Source organism: Nyctereutes procyonoides, unplaced genomic scaffold (assembly GCF_905146905.1).
Source record: "Nyctereutes procyonoides isolate TBG_1078 unplaced genomic scaffold, NYPRO_anot_genome, whole genome shotgun sequence".
Taxonomy (NCBI): domain Eukaryota; kingdom Metazoa; phylum Chordata; class Mammalia; order Carnivora; family Canidae; genus Nyctereutes; species Nyctereutes procyonoides.
In genome coordinates, this window is record NW_026575134.1 from 37609759 (window position 1) to 37637514 (window position 27756).

At 41.5% G+C, this 27756-nt stretch overlaps 1 protein-coding gene across 3 annotated transcripts in view; it reads left to right on the forward strand.

Annotated features, from left to right (window-relative positions):
* LPXN (leupaxin) overlaps nt 1–16793 on the forward strand; it is a 37378-nt gene extending 20585 nt beyond the window's left edge. For all 3 annotated transcript variants that reach the window (XM_055300718.1, XM_055300719.1, XM_055300720.1), the window contains 6 exons: nt 491–590; nt 3466–3633; nt 4537–4710; nt 4799–4880; nt 15063–15211; nt 15515–16793. In XM_055300718.1, the coding sequence (XP_055156693.1) occupies nt 491–590; nt 3466–3633; nt 4537–4710; nt 4799–4880; nt 15063–15211; nt 15515–15784 (943 nt within the window). In that variant the 3' untranslated portion in view covers nt 15785–16793. The remainder of the gene's footprint in view (nt 1–490; nt 591–3465; nt 3634–4536; nt 4711–4798; nt 4881–15062; nt 15212–15514) is intronic.
* Nucleotides 16794–27756: the final 10963 nt, after the last annotated feature.

Consider the following 27756-nt stretch of genomic DNA (forward strand, 5'->3'; position numbering starts at 1 on the left):
AAGATTTTGTTTATTTGACAGAGAGAGAGCGCGAGAACTAGCACAAGCGGGGGAGGGGCAGGCAGAGAGAGGGAGGAGCAGGGACCCTGATGTGGGGCTTGATCCCAGGGATCATGGGATCATGACCTAAGCTGAAGGCAGACACTCAACCAACTGAACCACCCAGGTGCCCTTCAAAGGCTTTTTTAGAAGCTGCTTCGCACCTGGCTGTTGGGGGAGACTGTCTTGCCAGCTACCCATCCAGCACCTTTCTTCATGCACTTGAGAACAATGGTCAGTTTTTGAGATGACCAGAACCAAGTCATAGAGACAAAAGACCGGAAGACCTTGTTCAGATTTTTAGTCCACTACCGATTTTTAAATACTCTCTTTCTCTAGTTTTTACTCACATCTAAGGGGTTAATAGTCAAAACTGCTTTTTCTGGTATTTTATGTGTGACTGAACATTTATCTGAGTTTTGATGTGTTAGGATTCTTTTTCTCCCTGTAGTGAAGTCCAAGAGCCAAAGAAAACACCACATCCTCCTAAAACATCAGCAGCTGCTCAGCTGGATGAGCTCATGGCCCACCTGTGTGAGATGCAGACCCAGGTGAGCACAGTTCCTGGGTGTGTCTCCTTGGAGCTCAGCTCTGCCATCTGCTTTTAGAACTCTTGGTTGTCATTCATTTTTCTCAGACTAAATTTAATTCAGTGGGTGAGCTCAACTTTGTGTTATGTGTTATCTGGACACAAGAGATAATATGATGCAGGCTCTGATCTCAAGGAGTATAGAATGTGCTTGGTAAAATGAAGCAGAAGCCCGTGTAACATCCAGAGACTAAAACACAGGTGGTTTATCAAAATATGTGCAGCAAACATTAGGAATGTGGAGATGGGATGTGGGATGGACTCTGAAGAGTGGAAAGGGTTTGGACATAAAGAGATAAGAGAAGAGGCCCTTCCAGTTGGCATGAGCTGTGAGGGCGCAGGCATCTAACGTGCGATGAAATGTGGCAGGACCATTAGAGACCTGCCTGAGTCGGGCAGAAGAAGGCAAAGTGAGGCAGAGCCAGGACGATCAGAACATGGCGTTGAAAGTAGGGAGGATGGGGAGTCCTGCGCCCCATACTGAGATAAGACCCGCCTCCTTGTTCTAGCCTTGAGAGCATGGGTGGTGAGCTCACGTGGTCTGGCAAGGGATAGAAATCAGAGAAGTGGGCTTAATAATTTATTAAGGGAACTAGTCTAGAATTCTTAAGGTGGAGACTTCAACCACTGTAAATAATTGGAGGATTTGATATGCACACATGAGTGGCTCTGAAATCATTACAAGGCAGTCTATAAAAAGGTGTGTGACTGGGGAGGTCAGGGACCTTATCTTTGTGGCTCACCTTTGGACTCCCAATGCCTGCACAGTTCCTGACTCATCAGGGGAACAAATGAATGAACCTCAGAAACAAATTTTTCTTTAATGCCTGCAATAAAACTAGGTGCATTTCTCCTTGTAATGTCTATCTGAAAATACTGGGGAAAAATCTATATTAGGAGTTTTAATTGTGTTTCCTAACTGATTTGGCATATGTCATGGTTTATTTACATTTTCAAAAATATCTGTTTATTTTTTGAATGGGCCATACATTCACATCGTGCAAAAATCAAAAGTACAAAAGTTTGCAGTGAGCTATTTCCCTGTCAACCCTGTGCCCAACCATCCAGTTCTACCCGTTTCTTACAAATTCATTCAGAAATATGCTGGAGTATATAAGTAAATAGATGTAGATATAGATAGATATAGTGTGTGTATAGGTAGATGTGTATATACATATAAAACTGTTTTTACCTCCTTAATATTGACAACCCTTTTGGGCTTTCCAGACGTTAACCTTTTTGAACACTAATCTCTTCAACATTAAGTAATGTTATATAATAGAGGAGGAAGGAAATCTGTCAGTTGATAAGTTTCTTGAAGGGAAATGAGCATTTTTGGATGAGTGAGATAATGTGAGGTTGTTCCCGGCAGTAAAAATAGGATACGTAGAGGCCTGAAGGCAGACAGTAACAAATCACATTCTGGAGACTGCAGGGAGCCTGGCTGGCCTCAAACAATGGAGGCTTTTAGAGAGGAATGAAAGATGAGATTGGAAAGGTAAAGTGAGGGCAGCGGAGGGGAGACTTTGAATGTCTGTCTAGTGCGTGCAAATATGATGCCGTGGAGGACATCGTGAGCACCTGTTTCCTGATCAGGAAGTATTAGGTCGATAGTAGTACCCCAGTCAGAAAGGAGTTGAGAGAGACAGAATCAGGACATGACGTGATGAAGGACAAGCAGGGCATCTTTTTTTGTAATTTGAGGCTTTTCCTTTGAATAGATTATGATAACTGTTTTGGGGGTTTACTTAAATAAATCCAATCCATCAGCAGGTATTATCTGACAGCTTCTCACCGCCTTCTCCCCTAACACTGGACCAAGTTATTATTTCTGGTTTGAACTGTTAACAATGACCTCCCTCCTAACTAGTGCCTCTGATGCCACTCTTGCTTGCCTACATTCAATTCCTCACTCAGCTACCACAGGGGTCTAATGGATCAGATTCTTTCGCTCCCATCCTTAAACTCCTCCAGAGTCTCCATAACCCTTGGGATAAAATCTGACTTTACCATGAGGGCCCCCTGGGATCATTGCCTCTCTCTCCATAGTGTTCTCCTGCCACGTTTACTCTCACTCCCTCTGCTCCTGCAATACCCCATCACCCCCAACCTTTCTGACTTTTCTCCTACCATAACAAACTGTTCCCTTCCTCTGGGCCTTCATTCCCACTGGGAATGCTTTTCCCAGTATTCCTGGACCCATCATGAAATATCTGTGCAAATGTCCCTTCCTTAGAGGGCCTTCTCTGATCACCCTCATCCAAATCAGTTCTGTCTCACTGCCCCACCCTCTGTCACTTCTATCTTGATATGTAACTTATGTCTTATCTCTACCTGACATTACATCATATATTTATTTAATCCTTCATTGTCTGTCATCCAGAGAAAGTAAACTCCAAGACAGCAGACTCTTGGTCATCATGTACATTGCTCTGTACCAAGACCCTGGGGCTGTGACTGGCACAAATTAGGTGCTCAATAAACATTGCAAAATAAATGGGTAAAAAGAAGATAGGGTTCATTGTTGACTTGTGGTCATTGTAGAAGTGAGAAAAGGTATTATCCTCATACACTCAATTTCTCATGGTCAGAAAAGATTTACAAATGGAGGAAGATTACTCATATCTTATCTGGCCTGAGGAATTTAGGATAAAAGGGAGATGAAAGCATTTTTATTGGTGTTCCAACGTTGGACTCTTCCACTGCCTTGGAGAGAGGTCAGGTACAGAAGAAAGCATTGGTCAGTCAAAGTGAGCTTGTGAGGTTGTGTAGAAGATGACAGTGAGGGGAAATATACACAAGACTGATTTTTTTCATGGTTCTTTCCCTGGTGCCAGGTTGCAATGAAAGAAGATGCCAGCAAGAAACACATAGCAAACAAGCAGGATCCCAAGGCCTCCCTGGACTCAATGCTGGGGGGTTTGGAACAGGATCTGCAGGACCTCGGAGTTGCTGCAGTGCCCAAGGGCCACTGTGCTTCCTGTCAGAAACCAATTGCTGGAAAGGTGGGACGGGCTGAGATGTTGGTCCTGTAGCCAACTGTCTGTGTGTATGTCTGTCTCTGTCCCACCAAGGATTACTCTATGGCCTTCTCTCCTAAGATGTTTTAGTAATAGTTAATGATCACTCATCCCTTACCATGCTCTAGGCCCTGAGCTAAGGGCTTGCAAGTATTCCCTCATTTAATGGTCTCATGATCTTTTCAAGGGAGACTCTGTTATTGTTCCTTGGTAAAGACCAGGGAACCAAGGGCTCTGGGTTGTTAACTGCCACGTCCCAGGTCTAGAAAGAGGTAGAGGGAAGATTTGAGCCTGGGAGAGCCTGACACCCGAATGTGACTCTTAACCACTTTTCTGGACTGCCGGACCTGGGAGTGGGTGCTTTGCCATTGCCCCCTCTATCCCAATATTCCCGGTCAGCTGACTTGGCTCCAAATCATGGCCACAACTCCTGCTCTGCATCATCCTTCACCAAAACCACAAGAAAAGGCCCCTAGCTCTGGCCATGCATGGGGCATGAGATGAGATGCTGAGACCAGAGGAATACAAACTGTCATTTATGCCTTTTCATCTTCCAGGGATCCCTTCCAGGCCAGACTCTAGTTATCCCTGTCTGTCACGACTGGGTTCCATTTTGGTTCCCCACCCTCCAGAGCAGTATCTTGCTGATGAACATTTACAGACTTCATCAGCACGATTCGTCAGGAAACTGGGCACCCTTTCACTACCCGCAGAGCGCATATGACAGACCACCTAGGTGGGACCTGGGGCCAGGCCTCTGAGTTGTGTAACTCCAGGGGGCACCGCTCACATAGAATGTAGTGTGCAAAATGCTGCCCGGAACTGTGCAACCTATAGGCCCTCCAGCAGCCAACCGCAGTGGCAGGCCATATTTTGTTTCCTCCGCAGGTGATCCATGCTCTAGGGCAAGCCTGGCATCCAGAGCACTTTGTGTGCACTCACTGCAAAGAGGAGATTGGCTCCAGTCCCTTCTTTGAGCGGAGTGGCTTGGCCTACTGCTCCAAGGACTACCACCATCTCTTTTCCCCACGCTGTGCTTACTGCGCTGCCCCCATCCTGGATGTAAGTACCCCCCTCCCTGCTTTAGCATGGTGGTCCTGGTGGATAGTTCGGTGGTTTCCTAATATCTTCACGTGTGTTCCTTTTCCAGAGAGTGCTGACGGCAATGAACCAAACCTGGCACCCAGAGCACTTCTTCTGCTCTCACTGCGGAGAGGTGTTTGGTGCAGAAGGTATGTCCCGGGTCATTAGAAGAGGACCAGCAGCACTTTTCCTCAGTCTGCTGTGGTGTTCCTTGCTCCTTTTTTTTTTCTTTTCTTTTAATTTATTTATTCATGAGAGACAGAGGGAGAGAGAGGTAGAGAGAGAAGCAGGCTCCATGCAGGGACCCTGATGTGGGACTGGATCCCAAGACTCTAGGACCATGCCCTGGGCCGAAGGCAGGCACTAAACCACTGAGCCACCTAGGGATCCCCCTGGCTCCTGCCACTAGCAGCCAAGTGCCCATTTCAGTACTAGATGCCATCTCTCCTTACCTTTCCCTAATATTTATAAATTTTGTTTAAATTGGTTTCTTAAGGAAATATAATTGCATAGTTTAAAAGGTCAAATATTGGGATCCCTGGGTGGCGCGGCGGTTTGGCGCCTGCCTTTGGCCCAGGGCGCGATCCTGGAGACCCGGGATCGAGTCCCACGTCGGGCTCCCGGTGCATGGAGCCTGCTTCTCCCTCTGCCTGTGTCTCTGCCTCTCTCTCTCTCTGTGTGACTATCATAAATAAATAAAAATTTAAAAAAAAAAATAAATAAAAGGTCAAATATTATGTTAAGGGTAATACTGAAAAGGGTCAGTCCTTTGCTTTTCCTTTCTCTGCCCCCAAATCCAGTTATTCTCTCCAAATGTTTTCAGCTTTTCCTTCTGCTATTGTGTATTTTAAGGAATATACTTATATTACTATAGATTGACTTTTTTTCTTCTAATTTTAACCATTATGTATTAACTTTCTTTTTTTTTCATTCATGTATTAACTTTCTATCAGAAAAGATGAGGATTTACTACCTCAACATACTTCCTCCCCCCTATTCTCTCAATATATATATATATATATATATATATATATATATATATATATAATCAGGTCATAATTATAGGTCAGACTAGCGTTCAATGTGTAAAGATTGACAACCATGAAAATATTGTTCATTGTTGAGCCTTGTGGCAAACTACGGTTATAATAGAGCACAGATTTTAGAGTTTAGGCTACATGGTTCAAGTCTGGGATGAGGTATTTATTAGCTATCTGATATCATTCAAATCATTTAACCCCTCCGTACATTGCTTTCCTCATGGGTGAAATGGGTGCAGTAATAATTCCTACCCTGTAATGTTACCTTACAGGGTAATTATGAGGATTTTAGGGTACAGCAGCAGTACAGTATCTAGAACAGTGCCTGGCACATGGAGACCAGTAAAAATTAGTATTCCTCTCATGGTATTCTTTTCATATAAATTTTGTCTTGAAGTTAGCATTTAGATTTCTTTTTTCACTAGCTTAATTTTCATCGTACCTAGCTGTAATTTATTTGACAGAACTGTGAAATCATTCTCAAAAGGTCAGCCACATCTGGTAGTAGGTCAGTCCCACTTGTTTTGTCTTGGAGACATCCGTCCAGTCCAGGAGACTTCCATCCTCCTGCCCTGGCCTGAAATGGTTTCTCCTCAGGGCTGCTGTGAAGCATTTATTTTGGGCCATTCTCGTGGGAATTCCTTTTACTGCTTGATTGCCTTTTTCCTTTGGACCCTTGTTTCCTGGATGCCCGAGTTTTTTAATACATGGTACTACCTTTATTTGGATGGAACAGCTCCTAGGAAAGAATGAATAGGAGGTAATACTTTTGAGACCTTGAATATCTGAAAATATTGTTATTCTGTTGTCTACCTTAAGTTGCCTGGCCATAGAATTCTAGGCAAAAGAAAGTATTTTCTCCTGTAATTCTGAAGACATTGCTTCACTGTCTTTCAGCTTCTATGCTTGAGAAGGCTTTAGGATTTTGTTCTTATTCCTGATCCTTTCTGTGCAATCTGTTTTTCTCTCTTTGGAAGTTTTTTTTTTTTCCCCCTTCTTCTAAATTACCTTGATATTTTTTTTTTCTGACTTCTTTTTATGTTTGTTCAGAACAAGTATGACTCACGCCTGGAATCAGAAAGCTTCTTCATTTTGTTTGTTTTTTTTTTCCTGTCCTTTTTGAATTAACCCAGTTGGGAAACTATTTACCTCTCTCCTAAATAAAACTTGGGCAGTCCCATGTCTTTTCCAGTGACTCTCAATAAACAATCCTAAATAGAAAATCAGTTTCAGACACAAAACACAAAACTAAAGTCCTTGGGTAATTCCATCTGTGTAATAGCTAAAGTATCTGACTTATTTAAAGTGACCACCACTTAACAAATAAATAAATAATAAATAAATAAAAGATGAAGTGACTACCATGCTCCGCCGGTTGGGCCTTTTATGTAGCTGGAGACCATCTATATGTCCTTTTCTGCCTTTAGCATCCACCACCCTCACCTTGTTGCTCATCTTGATATTTGACCCCTTGAGACAGGGGGGGAGGAAGATGAGCCTGGAGGGCACGAAGTTCCTGACCTGCCTAGTACCGTCATAAATTTGTGTCTTGCTCTCTGGACCTGGCAGATGTTTAACTTTTTTTTTTTTTCTTCTTGGATGCTTTTGTGGATTCAGTACAGGTCCAACTTCAAAGTCTCAATTACCCTTCACTTGTCTTAGCTATAGCTATTTTCTGCTGGGCACGTTTAAGGACACATTCCACACAAATCAGTTTTGCAGAGTTCCCTCCCGGTGATCTCTCAGAAGTGATTACAGTGTTTTGGGGTATCTCTCTCGCTCATGGCTTCATTTACAGACCATGGGAAAGTGGCACCTTTTTCTTTTTTTTAAAATTTTATTTATTTATTTATTTATTTATGATAGTCACAGAGAGATAGTTGTAGGTATAAGCAGAACTTGTCGACTGGTGGACTCAACTGTATGGTACTCAAGTAGCATGCTCTAGCCATTTTGCTGGGAGACCCCTGACTAATATTAATTAATATTTTAGGTCTTTTAGTGCCTGAGACTCTCTGGTTTGATATTTCTAGAATTAATCACTGCCTCTTATGGCAGGAGGGGGTCTGATCATCTAACGGCTCTCCAGACTTTCAGCCAGTCTTGTTTCCAACCTTGAAGACCATCTTGTACATTCACTTTCTGAGCCCCTCTGATGCTATGGTTCTCTCCTGCTTGAGTTGTCTTGCACCTCCCTTCTGGAGAAATGCAGGCTTTGGTTTTCTTGTTTGCCAAGCTAGTCGCCACTCTTAGACCTACTTACAATTTTGGAAGATTTTATTGATATCTCATCTATGGCATCTCCTCTCCTTTTCTTTTATTCCTTATGGGTGCTTCTATTTTAAATAATTCTTTAACTGTCGTGTTGGCGGTATTTCAAGAGGGAGTGGAAATAATCCCATGTATCCTGCCCTTCACCAGCACAGAGACTCATCTAAATGTCAGGCATGTTATTATGCATATTCCTAGCTATTATTCACTTAATCCCCACCACAGTCTTGTGAGGGTATTTTTATCCCACATTTTCTTGGTTATAGATGGAAACACTGAGCCTCAGGGAGGTAACATAATTTTCTTAAAGTTACATGGCTAGAAAGTCAGAGTTGGAATTGAAATTCAGGTCCCATTTCTGCAAGTTCTGTAGGTTGTTTCTACATCATCACCACTGCCCCCCGACAGAGACTCAGTTCTTCTGCTGTTAGATCTCTTTACTTTCTTGGCACCCACAGGGTACACTTTATTTGACAATAGACCCAGATATAGTAGCACTGACATAATCCACCAGCAAAGTACTTTGTAGTGATTTGCTTGTTCAGTGAAGCTTGGTCAGTGCTTTTCACAAATCATTAGGTATTTCATTTCCAGATTGTACTTTAGTTAAGCAGGATTTTTTATTGAGATTTAATCTAAATCATATTAAAGTGTGTCATGGTAAATTTATATAGTACTGGTAGCCAAAGAAGCATGAGAGTTAGTTGAGTAGAACAGTCAGCTAGTGAATACTGCCCACAGATGATTATGATGGGGAAGTTGCCTGAGACCAGAGCAATAGAATACAGGCATATTTCCAGAAGACATGTAAGTTAGATACAAAAGAAGTTATCCTATCCATAGGATGACCAGAAAGCACCATGAAGGTAGCTAATACTCATTATTGATGACTTCAACCCCCCCTTGAAATAGGGCAGATTGGGTCATTTATGACTTCATGTCCTCATCAGGCCATGCTTAAAACATTTATTGAGACACCTGACAAAAGAATGTCGTTTATTAAGCAAAAGCTCTTCCTAGATTATATTTTTGTTTTTTATCCTTTGCTTTCTGTAAATGGGTCTCCTGCCATATGGTTGGTCCTTTAATTAGGTGGCACCTGGCCTCACCCCAAATCACATAGTCATACACAGAGTTTCTATAATGAGAGCTTAACCACTGAGCCTTCTGGGAAATTAAATTCATCTGCATTTTTGTTTCAGTTCAGAAAATTCCTCTTTAAGGCTCAAGTTTCTAAGCATTTCAGGCCTTCGCATCCTCCCCTAGGGACCAGGTCCTCAGTGCTTGCGTCTTTTTAAATTGTTCATTATCCAGGACATGCAGGTGCTCCCTAATTTCCCCTGTGGCTAAGAGCCTCACCAGAGTATAAATACCTCTCTCTCTCCCTGTGGCACTTTTAATTGTTAGTGTTTCTCATCCGTCCTCCAGAGGTAATTGGCCCCAAAGAGAGCCTCCTGGAAAGTAACTGCTGAAACTTTCTCAGTTTATTGGATCACTAAATGCAAGGGCATCACAGCAAGTTTGGCTGATTGCTTTTGATTCCTCTCCTGAGACTCACCCTAGTGGCAGCAGAGGCTGTACCTTCCCTGCTGTGTCATTCTGGAGACCAGCTACCCTGCAAATGCCTAGATGAGGGTCATTCCTAGGTCAGTTGCCATGTCTTACAATTTTCTCAAGTAACACCTATTTAAAGACAAGTTCAGTTTGATGTCACTTGCTTTATAGAGCATAAATGCAAATTCTTGAGCCCCACCCCAGATCTACTGAATCAGAAACGCTGGGGCTAGGGCCAAACAATCTGCATATTGACAAGCTCTCCAGATGCTGGATGCATGCTGAAGTTTGAGAAATACCGTGCTACACAAAAGCAAGGAGGATGGTTGTGGGTGCTGGCTTGTTTTTCTGAAGTGGCAGGCCTTCCTGCATTCAGTTGTACTTGATTGGACTCTAGACATTCTTTGATAAGGTAGAAAAAGTAAAGTGAGTTCTTCTGTGTCTCAGGGCTTTAGAAGAACATAGGAAAGCTTATAAAATTATTAGTTTAGATTCTTAGATCTATAGGCCTCAGAAGCTGATTCAATTGTCTCGTCTTCAAAGACAGCATAGTTGAACAAAGCAAGGGATATCAAAAAGTGATCAGATAACAGAAAAACTGTAGTTACATGACTTGGGTCCCAATCTCTGGCTGCTCCTATTGCCTTTTTGGATCTGGCTGCTACTATCAAGATGGGTTCCTAGAAATAATGTTTCTGGGGTGGGTCGCTTTTCAATCCACTGTGCATGCTTTGTTTACATTCTCTTTAAGTGGGGGGGGTGCAGGTGGAGCTCTCATATTGACAAAGCTTCTGGGTTATGATATTTGGGCTCAACTGATGCTCAGTCCCCACAGAGAGGTCAACACCAGGATGCACTTAAATTAGGGGCATGACATTGAAGTTAGGCTTTGCAGTTAGGCCCAGGTATGAACATCAGATCCCTTGCTGACTATTTTGTTATATGTAATTTCTCTAAGCCTCCCTTTTCTCATTTGTAAGATGGGAGCATTGCGGTAGAGGATTTAATTTCAATTTATACTGCAGGTAGAGCCGTCAGTTGGAACCAGTACAAAGCAAATGCTGCATAAATGAGATTGCTAATAGCCATCTTCATGTTAGGCAGGCTCTCCTGATAAGTGCTAAGGAGAGTCCCTTACAGAAAAGTTCACCTATTTACACATATTGTTGTTAGGCCTAGAGAGACTCTAAATTACATTACTTGTGGAGTTGATGGTCTCGATTGTGCTGTTGTATCATTGTTCATATGTCTCCTCATTCAGTAAATATTTATTGAGCAACTACCACCTATGTGTCAGGTACTGCTCTAGGTACTAGGGATGCAGTGAAAAAACCCAAACTTCCCACCCTCATGGTGCATATATTCTAGTGAGAGGACAGATAATGATCAAAACTAGTCAATTAATTAACCAACTTACTCTATACTTATAAGCCACTCATAATTTACTCTATATGTAGGAGAGGGGGTGGTAGACAGGGTGCTGTTTGAGATAGGGTGATTGGGTCAGTTGTTCTTGCAGGACTTTCAGGTACATGTAGGACCAAACCATCTGGGAATCTGGGAGAAGTGATTTTCAAAGCTAAGGGCATACATTACTTAAATAGATGTTTGAAGATGAATTGGGTTATTATATTTTTCTTTTTTAAATGTAAAGACAATTTAAAAAATCTTGCAGAAATCTTCACTTTTAACTTATTAACTTGTTAACCTAAAGCAACATAAAAAAATTTCCCTGGGCAGCCCGGGTGGCTGAGCAGTTTAGTGCCGCCTTCAGCCCAGGGTGTGATCTTGGAGACCCGGGATCGAGTCCCACATCAGGCTCCCTGCATAGAGCCTGCTTCTCCCTCTGCCTGTGTGTGTCTCTCTCTACTCTCTGTGTCTCTCATGAACAAGTAAATAAAATCTTAAAAAAAATAAAAATAAAAAAATTCCCTGTTCATATTTTTCTCCATTTGTTAATATTTATGCATACATAACTTAGGTGTACCTAAAATTCCTTTTTATCACTTAAGCATTTCTTCATGTGGCTTCATAATTTTATAATAATAATTTTAATAATATCAATTATTCCATTATTATTCCATTAATATCAATCATTCCATTATTCCTTTATCTAGACAAATTATTAAAAATTATGTGTTTAAGGATATTCATCGAGGCTTTATTTATAGTTCCAAATATTGTAAACAACTGTGTTCATAACAATATATTTAGATTACTTCTTGTATGTTAGTAGCACTGCAGTGAATATCTTTTTTGTTTTTTGTTTTTTTTTTTAAAGATTTTTATTTATTCATAAGAGACGCTGAGACATAGGAAGAAGGACAAACAGGGTCCCTCTGGGGAGGCTGATGTGAGACTCGATCCCAGGACCCTGGGATCATGCCCTGAGCCAAAGACAGATGCTCAACCACTGAGCCAACCAGGAATCCCCCCAGTGAATATCTGTAAATGCAACATTTTCTTTTGATTATTTTGATTCATTCTCAGGAGAAAGATATCTGTATCTGTTTAAAAAAATTTTGATACATATTACCAAATGATTTTCCAAAAGAATACTAACATTTAACTTTATCCCCTGGGAATATATAAATATGTGAATCATTCCATGGATTTTCCAGTATTGGGTAGACTTATTTAACACTGTTTTTACTAGTTAGCTAAAATTAAAAATTAAACTACAAGTTAGCAAAGATTAGAACTTTACTTTTTTCTTTTGAGTTTCATGATTTACTCATGTTGAACATATTACTACCAAAAGTATTTTGTCTTATGCTATTTGTCTCTGTTGTGAGGATGACTTATTTTAAAGAGTTTAAAAAATAGTCACCTTGGGTTTCTCATCCTCTTTTATCTGGACATAGGATGTGTAAGGCTCCAGTCAGGGGTTTTCTAACATGAGCCCAACTGTAAAGATGTCCAGTATTAAAGAGAAAGCCTTCACACATTAACAAATTGACTACTATTTTATATTATGGAAATTGCTTCCTGCCTGGCTTCGCCAATTATCCAAACTAATTTTGCCACACTAATTTCCTCTAACCTCCACCTCCCTTTCTATCCCTTTTTCTTGCTGGAATATTTAAAAGCAAGTCATAGAAATCTTATGCCGCCATTGAATACTTCAACATGCACCATCTTTAACTGATTAGTCAGGACTTTTTTTTTTTTTTACCTCTTTTTTTAAATAAATTTATTTTTTATTGGTGTTCAATTTACCAACATACAAAATAACACCCAGTGCTCATCCCGTCAAGTGCCTCCCTCAGTGCCCGTCACCCATTCACCCCCACCCCCCCGCCCTCCTCCCCTTCCACCACCCCTAGTTCATTTCCCAGAGTTAGGAGTCTTTATGTTCTGTCTCCCTTTCTGATATTTCCCACACATTTCTTCTCCCTTCCCTTATATTCCCTTTCACTATTATTTATATTCCCCAAATGAATGAGAACATACACTGTTTTTCCTTCTCCAGTTGACTTACTTCACTCAGCATAATACCCTCCAGTTCCATCCACGTTGAAGCAAATGGTGGGTATTTGTCGTTTCTAATGGCTGAGCAATATTCCATTGTATACATAAACCACATCTTCTTTATCCATTCATCTTTCGATGGACACCGAGGCTCCTTCCACAGTTTGGCTATTGTGGACATTGCTGCTATAAACATCGGGGTGCAGGTGTCCCGGCGTTTCATTGCATCTGCATCTTTGGGGTAAATCCCCAACAGTGCAATTGCTGGGTCGTAGGGCAGGTCTATTTTTAACTCTTTGAGGAACCTTCACACAGTTTTCCAGAGTGGCTGCACCAGTTCACATTCCCACCAACAGTGTAAGAGGGTTCCCTTTTCTCTGCATCCTCTCCAACATTTGTTGTTTCCTGCCATGTTAATTTTCCCCATTCTCACTGGGGTGAGGTGGTATCTCATTGTGGTTTTCATTTGTATTTCCCTGATGGCAAGTGATGCGGAGCATGTTCTCATGTGCTTGTTGGCCATGTCTATGTCTTCCTCTGTGAGATTTCTCTTCATGTCTTTTGCCCATTTCATGATTGGATTGTTTGTTTCTTTGGTGTTGAGTTTCATGAGTTCTTTATAGATCTTGGAAACTAGCCCTTTATCTGATACGTCATTTGCAAATATCTTGTCCCATTCTGTAGGTTGTCTTTTAGTTTTGTTGACTTTATCCTTTGCTGTGCAGAAGCTTCTTATCTTGATGAAGTCCCAATAGTTCATTTTTGCTTTTGTTTCTCTTGCCTTCGTGGATGTATCTTGCAAGAAGTTACTGTGAGGACTTTTTTTTTTTTAACATAACTACCTTCACACCTAATGAAATTATTAATTCCTCATTATCATATAAAACCCATATAAAAACTTCTCAAATTTGTAAATCATGTCATTTGAATCAGTCTGTTTGAATCAGTCACATCCAAGCAAAGCATATGCCTTGCATTTGACCATTTTACCTCTCAGAATTTAAAAGTCCTGTAATGATCCTCTCCTATTTTTTGATACCAATACTTTGCCAAGAAACTGGAACCTGTGTCCTGTAAGATGTTCCATATCCTTGATTTGGCTGGCTGTTTCGATTTCCTCATGATGTATTTTAACTTATTTACTTTATTAACCCACCCCCTCTTTTTCTGAGATATAATTGGCAAATTTTTTCTTCAGTGTGTGCCTTGTCTTGGCTTTGCTTGTGGTGCTTTTGGTCATGCACAAAGTCATTCATATATATTTTTAATGGAGCTAAATTTATTGACTTTTAACTTGCTTTTAAATTTTGAGCCACAGTGTTCTCTTTGCCAGGTTAAAGAGGAACCCATTCATTTTTGACTCAAGCCTTTGCATGGTTTCAATTGTTACATTTAGAATCTTACATCCATTTGTAAATTATTGTTTTGTAGCCTTTTCTTTTTAAAGATTAAGCCCTTTTCTCCAGGTGCTGTTTTAGGTTCTAGACTTATAATGTGGCAAGACCAACAGTATCTAGTTTCAGAGCTAATGCTCCAGTGTGGGAATACAGACCACAGAGATGGTTTTAGATCATGGTAAATGCTAGAAAGATGATTCTTAAAAATGATGAACTCATAGATATGGGCTGGTAAGAGGCATCTCTGAGCTGATTTCTGAATCATAAGGTGAGACTGGCCATGCCAAGGCCTGGGCCAGAGCTGTGCAGGCCGGAGGCGTCAAGCAGGAATAGACACCAGGCCCAGCACTAATGCACCTGTCTCCCATTGCCTCCTGTCCATTCGTCTGTCAGTTCCTTCCTTCCTTCCTTCCTTCCTTCCTTCCTTCCTTCCTTCCTTCCTTCCTTCCTTCCTTGTGTTTCTTATGATGAGCTGTTGAGGTTGGTATTGAATATGAGGACACTGAATTTGGGAAAGTTGAAATCATTGGCCTCTTCTCAGCCTCCAACTTGGTGGAAGGTGTCACCCCACAATGAACTGTTGATTGTACCTCTCCAGGCTTTCACGAGAAGGACAAGAAGCCATACTGCCGGAAGGATTTCTTAGCCATGTTCTCACCCAAGTGTGGTGGCTGCAACCGCCCAGTGTTGGAAAACTACCTCTCAGCCATGGACACCGTCTGGCACCCAGAATGCTTTGTGTGTGGGGTCTGTATACTCGCTTATCTTTTGGATTTAGGAAGAGTCAAGGGTCTTCCATTCTGAGGGGCAGAACAGCAACTGGGAAGAGGGTTCACAGCTTGGGGTGAGGGATTAACATGGGCTCACTAGAGGAGGCACAAAACAGCACCCACTGTGGGCATTTGCTCTTCTTTTTGGCAAGCAGGTAATATTCTCCCCTTAGTTTGTCACATAACTGGTGGGAGTTTCAAGGCTGAAAGTTTTACTTTGCTGACGTTCTACTACTTGACATCTGCATTCCTTTTCTTTCTCTTTGCCTCATTCCCCCAGGACTGCTTCAGCAGTTTTTCTTCTGGCTCCTTCTTTGAACTGGATGGACGTCCGTACTGCGAGCTCCATTACCACCAGCGCCGAGGAACACTCTGCCACGGCTGTGGGCAGCCCATCACCGGCCGCTGCATCAGTGCCATGGGCCACAAGTTCCATCCTGAGCACTTCGTCTGTGCTTTCTGCCTGACACAGCTGTCAAAGGGCATCTTCAGGGAGCAGGATGACAAGACCTATTGTCAGCCCTGCTTCACTAAGCTCTTCCCTCTGTAATCCCAGCTGAGCCTGCAGTCTCCGCAGATCCCCTGCAAAATTTAAACCAGGAGGGGAAGGAGTGCTGTGTTGTTACTGCTCTGCTGCTCAGTAGGCACATAGAGAAGGTAAAGGGAATGAACTTCTAGACGTTACATGGTTAGGCTTGGAGTCTTAGGTTGTAGATTTCTTAGGTTGTAGATTTATTTTTAAAAAATCAGGTACTTATTTTTTAAAAATCAGGTACTTATTTTTTAAAAATCAGGTACTTAAATTTAGAGTTGTGTCTGGCCACTTGTGCCTCTGCAGATGCATCTTCTACATGCACACATTCAGTTCATTGCCAGTTTTCTCAAATTTCTCCCATTTTCACTCTTGTGATGGCCCTGCACATGTCTTCTTTCCCATCACCTCATAACTTGGCCTTTCCATGCCTTCCTCATTTCCCCGTGACTCACTTTCCCATGACCAATGAATGCATTATCCTCGCTGTCAGGAATCCCAATGCCCCTCCTAAGCTCTCTGCATCTCTCTTCATGTGCTTCTTTTTCAAGAGGAAGTAGATGTTAAGTGCACTACTTTGAGTACTGACATCATTGATAAATAAAATGGCTTTCAGTTTTAATGTCTTACTGACATGTTTGGAGAAAAACTTTTGTTTCCTGTGGTATGTACTAGGCACTGTTTGCAATTAAATCCATAACCAGTCTCCTGTTTACTTCCATACAGTAGGCACTATTTTTAATCAAAAGAAATTGAAAGGAGGGACTCCTGTTCACTAACTTTTCTCTTAATTTGCACCCATAACATTCATTTTATGTTATTTTTTTTGCACTGAGATAACTGAATCATCTTAAAAGGTGGCAAAATGTCTTCAAATTGTTTTCATCACTCTGTTTACCTAAAGTGAAAAACCAGATCTCCTCTAGGCGCTTGAAAATTCCTTTTGCATATGTATGCATTTCTACAAACTCATAAAATTGTGTATATTAAGTAAGTCCAGGTCTTTTGTATATCAATTATATCTCAATAAAGCTGTTTTTTAAAAAATGAAACACACACTTTTCTCAAATTCACAATTATCTCAAAAAGGCAAACAAGATGGCCATTTTATCTCTCAAGATAGCTGCTATAAGGGATAATTTGATAATTTCTAGCTTGGATTAGGAAATCCAAGCCCCAAAGAAAATCTCCATTTAATTATTTAAAGATGTTCCTCTTCAAAGCATCATAAGTATATTTGTAGAAAAGTTTTTCAGTTATTAATGAATCAGACTTTCCCATGTCCTATCTCAAGTAAGCTTCAGAAAGAGTCCTGCTTTCTCAAAAGAGATATTGGCAAGATCTACACTATGTCTTTCTTACCATAGTCTTAAAATAAGTGCATGATTATTTATTTAAAAAAATTAGAGTTTAAGTTACTGAGGAAAATTACTTTACTGGAGGAATTTTTAAAAATAGGACCAACTTAATATCTCTAGACTTCTTAAAGAATGATTCTTGTTAAACTTGATCACATATGTCTCCTTCACGGGAATGGATTATAAGGGGGTTTTGAGAATTACAAGGAAGTGGTAACAGTTGACAAGATCTTCAGCATATCCAAGCTACGTGGGAGTTCCACACAGGGAGCCATCAGGCTTCTTGCCCTGTTTGGTTGAGACCAGACTAAGCAAAGTATTCGTTCTTCTGTTAAAACATCCTCCTTACATTAGCTGCACTCTATGATGTCATATGCAGGTGCCAATATAATACTGTTCCTGGCTGCCTTGGCGATTTGACAAAGTATACTTGAGGCATTAGCCCTTAAGAAAGAACGTTCAAGTGCTATAATATGCTCTCGTTTAGATTGGCTATTTTGAGATATCAATAGAATCTATATATTTAAAAAGTCAGAGAAAAGCCAGTGTTCATCAGATGCAATTAAGAAGTGAAGACTTTTTCTCCTTACAGCGAATGTAAGTGGTAATATTTATTCAAGAAGAGATGCTGCATTCAGGACCACTGTTTTAGAGGCAAGGAAGCCATTCACAAGTTTTCTTTAAAACAAAACAAAATGAAATGAAACACAGAGAAATACTATTACTCAAACCGATCATCTACCTATTTACTCTGGGTTCTGAGTAACTTCTATTTTTATTTGAAAAAATAAAATCTACCTTGAAGGAATGAGGCTTTTCCACCAGTGAGCAATACACACACACACACACACACACACACACACACACACACCTGTGAGCACTATATGCATACACACATATACATACACATACACATATACATATACATACATATATTTCTCAAAGAGAAATTTCTCAATTCATTTGGCCAGTTATTCTTTGGAATACATATAGCGTCCTCCAATTATTTTTCCATACAAGTTCTAGCAAGTACTTCTATGGCAGTAGGTGGCTACCAGCCTCATGCTGTCTCTTTCACAACCAGTAGAGGGAGTAAGAGCTCTTTTCTCCAGCTTTGCAAGTGAAAGTCCTGAGATTCATCCTCACTTGGAGTAGCTTAGGTCATTACTCACCAGTCATTTTACTGGGAGAATGGATTATCCAGCTTAAGACAAACCAGACCATTTCTAGAGTTAGGCTCAGGGCCAGGTTCCTGAAAACACAAGAGCTGTGTGGAGGAGATGTGAATACTTTAAACATCTGGGTAATGGTAAGAAGGGGGTAACGAACCTCAAATTTGTTTGTATATTCAAAAGCAAAAATATTAAAGCATTTCTGAGTTTCAAGGTAATACAGAAGGTAAGCAAGCAGATATTTCTAGTGCCCCAAGAGAGCATGTCTGAGAACTTAACAGAAATCCAAAGCAGAGGAGAGTCAGGAGCAATGGTGTCATGAGGAACAGGGGGCAGAGGTACTGGTCTTTGCTGGGCCCCTAGAGACACAGCATTAAGAAGCATAAAAAGCATCTCCAGTCTGGAAATCTGAAGAGGAAGCTCTTCCGGCTGAAATAAAGATGGAAAGGAGTGATGCCTTTCTTTAGAGGCAATGTCTTAGGCATGAGCAGGTCCCTACTAAAGGCAGTGGTGGCTGAGAAAGTGACCACCTACCCTCTAAATACTGTGGAGTCTGTTACTAGGTAGAATTTGCCATCAGGGCAGCATATAAGTGCTGAGAACCCAGAACTCAAAGGAGAAATGGAAATGTACTGGGACCCGCTGGGTGAGAAAGACAGAAATCTCAGATAAAAACTGGGGCTTGAGTTGTGCTTGTTGCAAATTTATCGCTTTGCCAGGAGGCAGCAACATCTCAAATTTATTCTGTAGGAAATGAGACAGTTTATGTAAGAGCTTTCTCCTTCCTAGATGTGGTAAACGCATGGTACCCAAATTAATTTCCTGTGGGAAGATATGTCCTAACTGCATTTAGGTTCACAGATCATGGATTCTGGACAATTGAACAGATTTGCTTGCATCCCCTAAGTGATCCTTCTTCCCCCTCTTGTTTTGAATGTCACTACATCTCAACAAATACTGAATTCCAGCAGTAACATTTTGGCCTGGGATGACAACTCCAATTGCACTGAGAAGATATCTCAAGTCACAGGTGTTGATGGAAGAACTCCTGGAGTTCAGTATGAGCAGACCAAGAAATCAAAGAGGACTATACTTCCTCTGAACTTGACTTAGAGTATGTCAACTTATTTAACCCCAAGTTATGTGCTACGATTGGTCATAATCAGAGATGTGAAATAGAATGGAAGTACCACCTTGCTGCCATCTTGGCTCAGGTGGATAGATGGGGCTGTCCATCCCTTAGCTCCCGGGATGGACACACATCTCAGGCCTGACCAGTAAGTGTGCTTTGTTCTTCTGGACCAAACCGATTGGATCAAGAATAGTCAAACAAAACCAACTAGATTTCTTCCCAGGACCTTTGCTGGGTTTATTGGGAAAAAGATATTCTCATTTTGTTGAGATTCTAGCTGTGACCATAATAAAAACCCATTGCTGCTGAGAAATATCTTTATGGTCACTTTTGGGGAGCCTGCCTGAGAGAAAGAAGCTAACACAGAGGAAAGAATCTCATGAAGAGACCATGTCTTGGGGCGCCTGGGTAGCTCAGTCGGTTGAACACTGGACTCTTAACCTGGGCTCAGGTCATGATCTCAGGGTTGTGAGATCAAGCCCCGCATCATGCTCCATGCTCAGTGTGGAGTGTGTGTGGGATTCTCTCCCTCTCCCTCTAGCCTCCTGCCCCTCCCCCATTCTCTCTTTTTCTATTTTAAATAAATAAATCTTGTGAGCAAATAAATCCTCTTTTTTGCTCAAACTCATTTGAGTTGGAGTACTGTCACCAAAGAATTGCATGAGCAGAAAAGACATATTCTCTCCTTTATAAGCTTAAAGTCTCATGAAAGGATGGATAGATGAATGAACAAACCCACCATTGGTACTGTATGTACATTGGGTGTCACCATACAAAACTACTAGACAAACATCTGATCCTCCCAATGCTTTTTACATTAGAGCCCAAGGAAATACTGTATTTTAAGCTGGAGGCATCCGGTGGATAGCTGTATACTTAAAATACAAACTTCTTGTTCCTGTCCAAGTTGTTAGTAGAGCTGAGTCATGTGCATCAATATCTCTATGGAGGAGGAGGGGGGAGAGGGTGCTGTCATTCTCTATGCAAAAACGTGTTGGAAATCATGTTAAATGTGCTGCTTTATCTAGTGCTCAACCATAGAAAACTCTTATAGCTTTAATGTTACCATAATGCTGTGTATTTGTAAGGAAAATAGTTTTAGAAAAATCTTGAAATTTTACTTGCAAACAAACAAAAAAAGATGTAGAAAGTTTTAAGAGAATTGGATTTACCTTTATCCCAAAAGTTGGCACTTGACAAAAATTGGGTTTACAAGAGGGTGAGGAAGAGAAAGAAGTCATGTATAGTGATTCTGAGAGGAGAGCTTAGGGACACCTTGCAGTGCTTTGGAGATTGAGGGTGATGATTTTCATTATGTCCAATGACACTTGGAAAATATGACTTTCCTCTCCAGGTGCTCTTGCATCTTCAGACATGAGTTAAGAAATATTAGAGGCTCAAAAATAAAGTTAGGGGCTTGGAAGGAGAGACATTTTCCTAAAATAATCTGAAAAATTTGAAAGGCAGGAGAAGTGGGAGGGGAGAACATGATAGGATATGTAAGAGAACTTGTGAGTTGCAAGATGAAATTTCCAGAGCTTCCAGAGAAGGTAGGAATTTGGATAAGGAGAAGGTGACATACAACACACTCCCCGTGAGGAGAAGAAAGACCATAGGGATGGGAGGTGAGTGTTGTCTCTCACTCACTTAATCCTCTTATACAACTGCCAGGGGAAGCTATTGCTTATTCTGGAGTGTCTCTAGGTTTGGGTTTTCCTAGACGTGGACACTAAGACTAGGGATTTGTGGGTAATAGTCTATTTAGGAGGAGATCTCTGGATATATAGGTAGGAGAGAGGGAAAAATGAGACAGCAAAAGGAAGCCGGCCAATTGAGTGAGCCCTGATGAACAGGTTACTGGTGCATGCAGGAAGATTGAGCTCAGTGTTCTTGATTTCTAGAATCTATTGTAGGATACATGAGATGTCAACAAATGCCCCTACCCCATCTCTACCTTTTCTAGCCTGTCCCATTTTGCAAGTTGGACATGTTTCTGTGACCAAAGAAAGCCTTTCATCTAAATCACAGGTGCTTGAAAGCATTCAAAGAGCATCAGTGTGCAACTAGCAGCCAATGCCAACAGATAAGTGTGGGGAACTCACAGCATCCGTTGTGGAAGTTATGAAGGGGTAAGCATATAAGCAAATATTCCTTAGAAAGTTCTTCTAATCACTGATAATTGTAATACTTGGAAACAATACATTTGTTTGCAAAGCTTTAATATAGTCCCAGCTCTGGTAAACTTAATGAACCTTATCTAGTGTAGTAAATGGTAGAGGGGATTGAAGACAAGGGGGGACAAGGATGATTATTTCCAAATTACCTACGGAAAAAAAAAGATCAATTACATGAATAGGCCAAGATTACTCAATTTTAGTGATGACACTAGAACCAGACCAAAGCTTGCCTAGCCTTTACCTGGGACACTGCCTCTTAGGCTTAGGCTCTACATCCACAATGTAAAGCCCATCTCAGAAATATGGCCTAAGCAGTAAATTTTCAAGAGACAAGTGAGGGCACTGGGGCAGGAAAGTGATCCACTGCCATAGCTTGGGCTGTTTCTGGTTATGCTATCAAGAACAGTAGCTTTGGCACCAGACAAATCAAAATTCAAATGTTGATTCTTCCACTTACAAACTGTGTAAACCTTGGTTAAGCCACTTATCTTCTCCAAACCAGTTTCATAATAGGCTAAATGTTGGTGATAATACCTCCCTCATGGGTTTGCCGTGAGGATTAACCAAGATAATAAGTAAAAAAGGGGCTTTGTAAGCCACCCAAAACCATACAGAAAAGGCATTGACAAAATAGTTCAAGAACTACGTGAAGTCAATATTGCTTCCATCTCTGGCATTGCCATGGAGACTGTGAAACCATAGCAGGCTTTTAGTTGTTTTGTATGATTTTAGAAATCTTTTTTAAGGCTCAGGATGAAAGCTGATGGAATTGAAAATGCTAGGAGATTAGGAGAGCTTGAATTTGAGCCCATAATCTTCCTTTGCAGCAACATATTGACAAAGCAAGGCTCACGAGTGAGTAATTTCCCTGGCACAGGAAATCCATCCAGTTAGCTGCTTGCTACAGATAGAAAACAGCTAACCTGGGTTAAGGAAGCAGAGCCACAGGGAGGAAGTTTGGGAACCTTCCAATGTTATGATTTTCATTGCCTGTCAGTGGCCTAATCATCGTTCAAGGGAGATAACCAGGAAAATCCTTATCATCATCATTACTCGTATCAGTCTGCTGGGGCCACCATAACAAAATAGCAGACTAGGTGACTTAAACAATAGAAATGTATTTTATCACAGTTCTGGATGCTGGAAGTCCAAGATCAAGGGGTCAGTAGGTTTGGTTTCTCCCGGGCCTCTATCTCTTTGGCTTTCAGATGGCCAGTTTCTCACTGTGTCCTCGCATGGCCTTTTTTCTGCACGCCTCTGTATCTCTTCTTCTTCTTGCAAGGACACCAGTCCTACTGGATTGGGCCCCTACATCCTGGCCTCATTTAACCTTAATTACCTCTTTAAAGACTCCTCCAAACACAGACACATTGGGAATTAGGGCTTTAACATAGACATTTATGGAGACATAACTCAGTCCAAAATATTACTTAAAAAAATACAGTGGCAAAGATACAACTCTACATGCTATCTGATGACCAGATAGGTGGTGTCACTCTGTTACCTAATCCCAAACTCAGCAATGGGCAAATTTTGGTCTTTTTTTTTTTAATAGACACCTTATTATATCCACAGGTGATAAAAATCAATGCCAGGGTAAATAGAAATCTGCTAAGCATTTAATATTATCAAGCTTGTGTGACTGGAGCATGGTTCTGAGGCCAGCGACCACAGGGTCTATCTTCCTGACTGTCTGGATCTGGTCTATCTTCCTGACTGGGCGGGATCTTGCTTGGCAGGAAAAGCCACCATTTCTGTTTTCACTTCCAGAAGTTTCCTTTCATTCAATGAACACAATTCTTTTACTCTGCTTCTTTCTAGATTGAAGTCAAACTTGCTATCTGTTCAGATTTTCATTGCTTCATGCACTACTTATTCTTTTAACAGAAGCAGTTCCAGTTTTATTTTCTCACTTTCTGCTCTGAGGGACAAAAATTCATTTCTTCTCCAAAACAACTATTCCTTTTTCCACATTAGCGACCTGAGATGTTATTTGCTGAAGAGTGATCTTGGCTGCATCTTGGTGACCAATCTTTGAAATCGTATTCCTGTATATATAGTATATGATGATTTCTGCTTCTTGTGTGGTAATTCCATTTTCTTTGAATTAACACATAAAGTCATGGTTCGCTTGGGACTGACAATTTTGACTTGTAGCCAAGAGGAGGGGAAGACTTTATGATACAGCTCTTAACTTCGGGTGTGTGTCTCCATCTATAGCTCTAGTGCTCACTTGTTCTGTTACCTCGTGCAGCATCACTTGAGGTTTAATCTTTGTTCATTCATTCCATAAACATGAATGTCTCTTTTGAGATGTTTAATGGAAAGGAAAGCTGAATTAGAGAGGTTTCTCTAGGCACACCTGGGTGGCTCAGCAGTTTAGAGCCTGCCTTCAGCCAGGGCATGATCCTGGAGACCTGGGATCAAGTCCCACATTGGGGTCCCTGCATGGAGCCTGCTTCTCCCTCTGCCTGTGTCTCTGCCTCTCTCTCTCTCTCTCTCTCTGTCTCTCATGAATGAATAAATTTTAAAAATCTTAAAAAAAAAAGGTGGCTCTAAGGGTAACCTGAGTGAAGAAGTATTTTCTGGATGTGTGTGTGTGCTGGGAGGGTGAGGGTCACAGTGATGGGGATGTTGGAGCTTAAGGTGAAGATTAAGATGATTATGAAGATTTAAAATGAAAGTTTGATTAAACCAGGTTCTGAAGGAGACAGATGAGGTGGAGGTAAGAGCCCATATGAGAGTGTTATCCTTAGGAATGAGGAGGGTTTATCATCTCTGTGTTTACTCAGAGGATGGATGTTGGCTTCCTTTTCAAAGTGGGAGATATAGTTCAAGGCACTGATTTAAATTGTACCTTTTAATTTCAAATAGATAATTTTCCATTTTTATTCCTTTTTTAAAGAAGGCTCCATGCTCAACATGGGGCTTGAACTCTTGACCTTGAGATTAGGAGTCGCACACTACTGACTGAGCCAGCCAGGTGCCCCTTTCCATTCTTATACCTAATGAGAAGCATGCAGTGCTTTTTTAATACTACTATGTCTGCTAAATTAAGGACAAATACATTTTTCATAACTGAGCTCCTCGAGTGACATTTCTGTGCCTAGATCTCTGTGCCTCATCCAATTTAGTAAATAGAGAATCAGATAAGATTTACATAATTCAGTAGGTCCACACTGTCTACAGGCCATGTTCTGGGCTCCAGGAGGTAGCCTAAGGGGAGTGAGACACAGTGTCTCTCCTCAAGCAGTTTATAGTCTAGGAAGGGTCACACATTCAGTCGTAATATGAGTTTGTCCACACAGGATGAGTTCTTCCCTGACAATAAGGTAGTGAAAAACATGGGGACATGGGGTGGGGGAAGTGAAAGTAGAGATCTTCCTTAACCTACAATGGGGTTACTTCTGGATAAAAGTAACTTCTTTTACTTCTTGACTTGAAAAATACTGTAAACTTAGTACACCTAACCTACCAAAGATCACCACTTAGCCTCACCTAACTTAAATGTGCTCAGACACTGACATTAGCTCCCAGTCGGGCACAATCATCTCACACAATGCCTACCTTATAATAAAGTGTTGTCTGTCTCATGTAATTTATGGAATTCTGTACTGAGAGAATGGTTGTGTAGCGAATAGTGGTGGGTGTATCGGTGATTGACTTGTGTGATGGTAGGGCTGACTGGGAGCTGTCTCACTGCCCCAGCCCTGCATCATGAGAGAGGATTATCCTGCATATCACTGCCCCCAGGAAAAGATTAACATTTAAAATTTGAAGTACATGGGACACCTGGGTAGCTCAGCAGTTGAGCATCTGCCTTCAGCTCAGGTCAAGATCCTGGGGTCCTGGGATCAAGTCCCACATCAGTCTTCCTGCATGCAGGGAGCCTGCTTCTCCCTCTGCCTATGTCTCTGCCTCTCTGTATGTCTCTCATGAATAAATAAATAAAATGTTTAACAAAAATAAAAAAAATAAAATTCCATGTATGTTTTCTACTGAACGTTTATCTCTTTTGCACCATCATAAAGTCAAAAAGTCATAAATGGAGCCATCATAAGCTGGGAACTGTCTGCTTTAACTTCTGAGAAAGGAAACAGAAGGAGAGCGAATATGTACAGAACTGAATATTATAAGGCACTTTGGGAAAGTGTTATAAATAGGAGGACACAAAGGTTTTACATAACCCCAGAGAAAAACTTCATGGTGGAGATGGCTTTAATTTGAACCTACAAGTGAAAGAGATAAAACTGAGTGTTCCAACCAGAGGGAGAAGCATGAAGTAAGGCAAAGAAGGAAATGTGCATGGTGTGTGGGAGGTGGAGAAAGGAACTGGTCTATTGAAGATCTCTGTTGGGCCACACACTGTGGTAGCTGTTTTGGGGTTTGTGAGATAAAAGGTAGTGTACACAGTGGTTATGAAAAGAAAGAAAGCCGGAAAGGTTGGTTGGGTCTCGTTTGCTTTGAATGTCAGGTAGCAGAGGCTGCACATTATCCTGCAGGCAGCAAGTGAGCTATCATGGTTTTGAACATGGTGGATTGAAGAGAGAATGGGAGGCAGTGGTGGGGCAGTGACGGGTGGCCACGCTTGAGCTGAGGTTCCAAGAAACCCATGCTCGCTCCATTGTCCCACTGGATTTTAGTTATGAAGCACAGATTTGAGGATGAAATTATAAATAATTTGAAGATGTGAACTACAGAGCATTAAACCCCAAGAACAGGACCCTGCATGGCTACACTGGATGCATGTCTGTGAAGCCAGCTCTGGAGTGGCTTTTAAGAATATAGTTTCAGGGGTACCTGGGTGGCTCAGCAGTTGAATGTCTGCCTTTGGCTCAGGTTGTGATCGGGGGTCCTGGGATCAAGTCCCACATCCAGCTACCTGTGGGGAGCCTGCTTCTCCCTCTGCCTGTGTCTCTGCCTCTATCTCTGTGTGTCTCTCATGGATAAATGAATAAAATCTTAAAAAAAAAGAATATAGTTTCAGTGCAAGGGCGGTCGGGGGAATAGCTGAGGCTACAGTGGAAGGAGGATAGAAGGGAAGGTGAGGTAGACGGCCTTTGATAATTTTGATGGTGGAGGCCCTGGGATGGCACTAGGCTGTGTTAGGGTAGGATAAAACCTTTTGAGAATTTTGGGAGGGAAGGGTGGATGACTTACGCACGTGCAAGTTCAGGGACAGATGGGGCAGGAGCGAGTAAGGGAGGGTTTAGAGAATGGGCAGTAATTGCCACGGTAAGATCTCACAAAAGTAAGTTGAGGCAGGATCACCAGTAGGTGAATGGAGGGGAACACCTGAGAAGAGAGGAGAGAAGCTCTAAGATAGGAAGGCAGAAGGAAACAGGATGGATTTAGGGCATGGAGGAGGCGAAGCTCACATCAGCTGGCCTTGCTCTCAGCAAAGGGGAGGGAGATGTCATCCTAGGAGGACGCAGGTGCCTGCTCGGGCTCAGGAGTCAACAGAACACTGGGTGTTATATTGTTGGTTGGCAAATCGAACTCCAATAAAAAATATATACGTATAAAAAATAAAACATTAAAAAAAAAAGGAGTCAACAAAGCTCATGAAGTTCTGGGGCCATCCATGGAGAGACACAAGCTGGGAGTCTTAGAGCCGGGGGCTTCCATAATGTGGCTAATGAGCTGCCCGGCTTGGGGCAGCTCACTTCACCTCTAGGAGTCTGCTTAATCCTTGAGAAAATGAGATATTTACATAATACCTCACATTTACACGGTGCTTCCTATTCTTTTTTTTTTTTTTTTGCTTTTGTGTGCTCCTTTTTAAAAATTTATTTATTTATTTTTTTATAAATTTATTTTTTTGTGTTCAATTTCTAAGGACTTTGCATCCATCACCTTCATGAAGTCTCCCAACAGCCCTGTGGTGAGAAAGCGAGGCCTGGAGAGGCTGCCCGACTTCCCGAGCCCTCCGGGCACCGGCGGGGAGTGCTTGGAGGTTAGCCAGTAGTATGCCAATTTACAGGCCAAGAAACTGAGGCCTATAATTGGTGAAGTAATCTGCCCAAGTTATATGGAATTTAAGTTTAGTTTCACTTATACGGGGAATATAAAAAATGGTGAAAGGGAATAAGGGGAAAGGAGAGAAAATGAGTGGGGAAAAAACAGAAAGGGAGACAGGACATGAGAGACT